The sequence below is a fragment of the Pocillopora damicornis genome, chromosome 2 (assembly GCF_964200805.1).
Source record: "Pocillopora damicornis chromosome 2, jaPocDami1.2, whole genome shotgun sequence".
Lineage (NCBI taxonomy): Eukaryota > Metazoa > Cnidaria > Anthozoa > Scleractinia > Pocilloporidae > Pocillopora > Pocillopora damicornis.
In genome coordinates, this window is record NC_142671.1 from 12,853,216 (window position 1) to 12,856,817 (window position 3,602).

General features: G+C 39.0%; 1 protein-coding gene across 2 annotated transcripts in view; it reads right to left on the bottom strand.

Annotated features, from left to right (window-relative positions):
• Positions 1-518: 518 nt before the first annotated feature.
• Positions 519-3,602, bottom strand: part of LOC113664898 (sulfotransferase 1C2) — a 6,917-nt gene continuing 3,833 nt past the window's right edge. For both annotated transcript variants that reach the window (XM_089197584.1, XM_089197585.1), the window contains exons 2-5: positions 3,488-3,602; positions 2,753-3,097; positions 2,335-2,429; positions 519-1,689 (exon numbers count right to left, since the gene is read on the bottom strand). The exon at positions 3,488-3,602 is cut by the window's right edge. In XM_089197584.1, the coding sequence (XP_089053710.1) occupies positions 1,408-1,689; positions 2,335-2,429; positions 2,753-3,097; positions 3,488-3,602 (837 nt within the window). In that variant the 3' untranslated portion in view covers positions 519-1,407. The remainder of the gene's footprint in view (positions 1,690-2,334; positions 2,430-2,752; positions 3,098-3,487) is intronic.

Genomic DNA, 3,602 nt, shown 5'->3' on the forward strand with positions numbered 1-3,602 from the left:
AAAATCTAGAGAGAATAGACGCTTGGATTTTAATTAGATGTTAAGTATCATTTAATTTCTACACAAAAACGTGACAAAGCCAAATAACGAAACGAAATAACTATAACATCAATGAAGAATCAAAATATTTTTTTAACAATATCAATGAAAAAAGAGTTCTATGATCTGAATTAAATTTCATAAGACTGACTATCCTCTGTAAGGGTCCTCATTAAACAATTCTTTGGTAGACTGTCTATCTTCATTTCCTTTCGTAGAAAGACATGCCAAAGATCCAGTGCGTTATCACTTAGTCTTTCTTAAGCAATGACAGTTTCCTCAAATCCTCTCAACTTAATTTGTCCGCTTTATACGCCGTTCAGAGTTCAGTCTAAAGAATGAGAGCGCCTTGAGTGAGAGGATCTCTTGTCCAACCGCGACTCTTATCTTAAAATGAGAGAGCTTTGGCGCCTATTCTTGGACTTGAGACTGTAACATCATCAATTTTTCTTACATAGACCAATATACCCAGTACGATATTCATTTTCTTTTCCTTTTATTTTATCGTGATTATTATTATTATTATTGCACTCTGTCAACAACAGGAGTTGCCTTACTTTAGCGTCTCTTCTCGAAAGGCCCTTCTGTATAACAATAGATGTAAGAATACTTCAATCTGAACCAACTGAATTACCTGAAGCAAGCTTTAAAAAAGCCTAAAAACTGACGAGAGTCAGTATTTTATCATATCATGTTTGATATTAACCTGAGTGTATGAAATTGAGATAATTTAGTTCATCAACTGACTTGATGATGTGAATTGGCCACGGTGGCTAGTTTACATCATCAACTCAATGACAGAACCAATTGATCTTAATAGCTCTATCGACGTAGCACCACAGTTGCAATAAAAGTGGCTGCCAGTGGTATGATAGTCGGTTGTGCCCGGAAATGAAAGGAGCCGTCAGGCGAAACCCAAAACACGAGAGCCTGCTGGCAAGCTAGACAGACGATGATGAGGGGCCTTTTAGGCGGTGGTAGAACGACAGTAATCGGTTTTTATTGAAAGCTCTAACCAGTTTCTATAGAAAGTTACCCCCTTCATCAAATTTATAAAACTAAGATAATAATAGCTCTATGTTATGCCTTGAAAAAATTATTCTAAATTTGCTTATTATTTTATAACTCCTTGAAGGAAATCAGCTTCAGTTGCAGCTGAGTTTGGTTAACCCAATTTTCCTAATATATATATATATATATATGGGCCCTATGGTTCACACTAAATAATTTGATCAATTTCTTAAAAAAGTACTTTGAACGAATTGAAAGAGAAACACATTGATGCGCTGCAAAGCACAGAATGGTAGAAGAATTGTTGCTAATTTTCCAGCGTGAGCCACGCATGCTCTGTGGCAACAACAGTCGAAATCATCGACCAAGATCAAACTGGAGCCCAGAACCATCCAGTTTGCCGAGCACTTCTTTTTCAAATCTCTGGATCAACTCAGGAGTGAAGAAATCTTTCCAGCCTCCAATCTGACCTTTCCTGAGGAAGTTGGGTAGTTCGCCATCACGAGTCATCATCCAGTAAGCCGATGAATTATTTTTCATGGCGTCAAAGGTGCACTGTTGAGCTATGCGGTCCACCATGTCCTCTGTTATGTTTTTGCCCAGAAATTTACATATTAAGCGTATTTGAGAAGGTAGGTCCTAATAAATATAAAAGTTAATTCATGTTCAGAAGTTTAGACTACGCACACATCAGCTATCCCTAAACGAATGTCAGTAACTGGGAACTAGCTAGAGCCAGCAAAAATGTAACAAAAAAAGGCCTTACATAAATAGTATGTTGTGGCTCTGAAATAATTCTATGGATGTAACCGTTGGTTGATTAATTTCAAGGGTGGTTAAAACCCTCCTAAACCAGGAAATGCTGTGAAAAATCTGGACAAAAATCAAGGGGAGGTGTACAGGTGAGGTACTCGTATCTGGATTTGCAGAACCTCTTGCGGGCACGCAGGGTAACCGAAAGGCAATTTGGTTTTATCAATTGAGTTGATAAAAATGTAAACTAGCCACCGTAAAGAGTTTTAAAGCTGACATTTCGAGTGTTAACCCTTCGTCAGGGGAAGGGCTAACGCTCGAAACTTCAGCTTTAAAACTACTTACGTTGGCTAATTTACATTATCAAATCAGTTGATAAAACCAAATTATCTTGTTATATTACCGCCCCCACCCCTCCCCCCCCGACAGAGCATCACAGAAACTTACTCCCTCTAACCAGAAGACGGTTGCCAATAAAAGTCCCCAGAAAGTCGCCTTACAAAATTAAAAACTGTCGATGAGACCACAAACCTTCTTCATGTCTTCGTATTTGAGAAACAGAACATTGTCATCATCTTTGTGTTTCCACCATCCCAGAACATGTTCGGTCCAAGACCCCCAATATGCTATAAACAAGAATAATAATTAAGATCAGTATTAATGAAGATTAGCTCCGTTCGCGTCCCTTTCTGACACTCGGATTCGTTATATCAAGGATTGCAGCATAGACAAGAGAATCCTGTTGAGAATAGAGCAATTTCCAAGAGTTTCGAAAGTATTCCTGTATCACGCTAGTTTTGATTTCTTACGATTTGTGATTGGTTAAGGCAACTAGCATCAACATGCGTCACCAGCTCAGTCATTCAGCTGAATGTTGTTTTTGCATTTAGTTTGATCAAAAAGTGCTCCTGTCGCGTATCAACGAGTCGAAACAACGTTTATGCCTTACTTGTCCCCTTGATAAACATGTCAGCAAAATATTCAAATGGCCCATCATAGTCCGTCACAGGCGCCATTTTGAGGTCGAAGTTGTAATAAGACACCACGACATTGAATGGATTCCTTGCAACGTATATATATTTACATCTTGAGTTTTCGCTTGTTCCTTTGGGAATTGCATGAAATGGCTGATGAGTCTTCATGAGGCGTGGACTGGCTCTAGTAGTGATGTCAGGCTGGGTGGTGTGGGGAAATTTGGCTTCGTCAAAGAATTGAACCCGGTGACCAATAGGATGGCGACTAATTTCTCCATCATTGAAGATCTGCCAAATGACCTCTTGAAGCCAAGTAGTTCCTAGTGGATCGAAGGAGGAGGACCCGTGATTTAAGAGAAGAATCACGCAATTTTGAAGAAAAGGTGAGAGAAAAATTCTCAAGAAAGTAGATAATGTTTGCATTTCCCTCACTTCACTTGGTGATTGGTCCAAAAGACGCGCCTATTTCTCAACCAATCAGGCGCAAAACTTAAACCAATGGTGCCTTGGGTAACAAACCTATTTCCTCACTCAGTGAATTTAATGCATGTTGATTTTCTCTGTTCTAACTGGGCCGTTGTGATTACGTTGGTGTTGGTTTTAAGAACCTCAATCCTAAGGCGCTCTAATAAGTCAGAAAATAGTTTGGGAAAAATTATTTTTTCTCTTTTTAGACCTCGTTATCATTCCTTTCGAGGAATCGAACTCACCTGACCTTGGAAAACCGACAATAAAGACATCATCGTTTTTGGTTGTAAAATTTTCGATGAACTCTGCAAATCCTGTCAAATAGGCGTACACATGAGGCATTCTAACCCCTCTGAC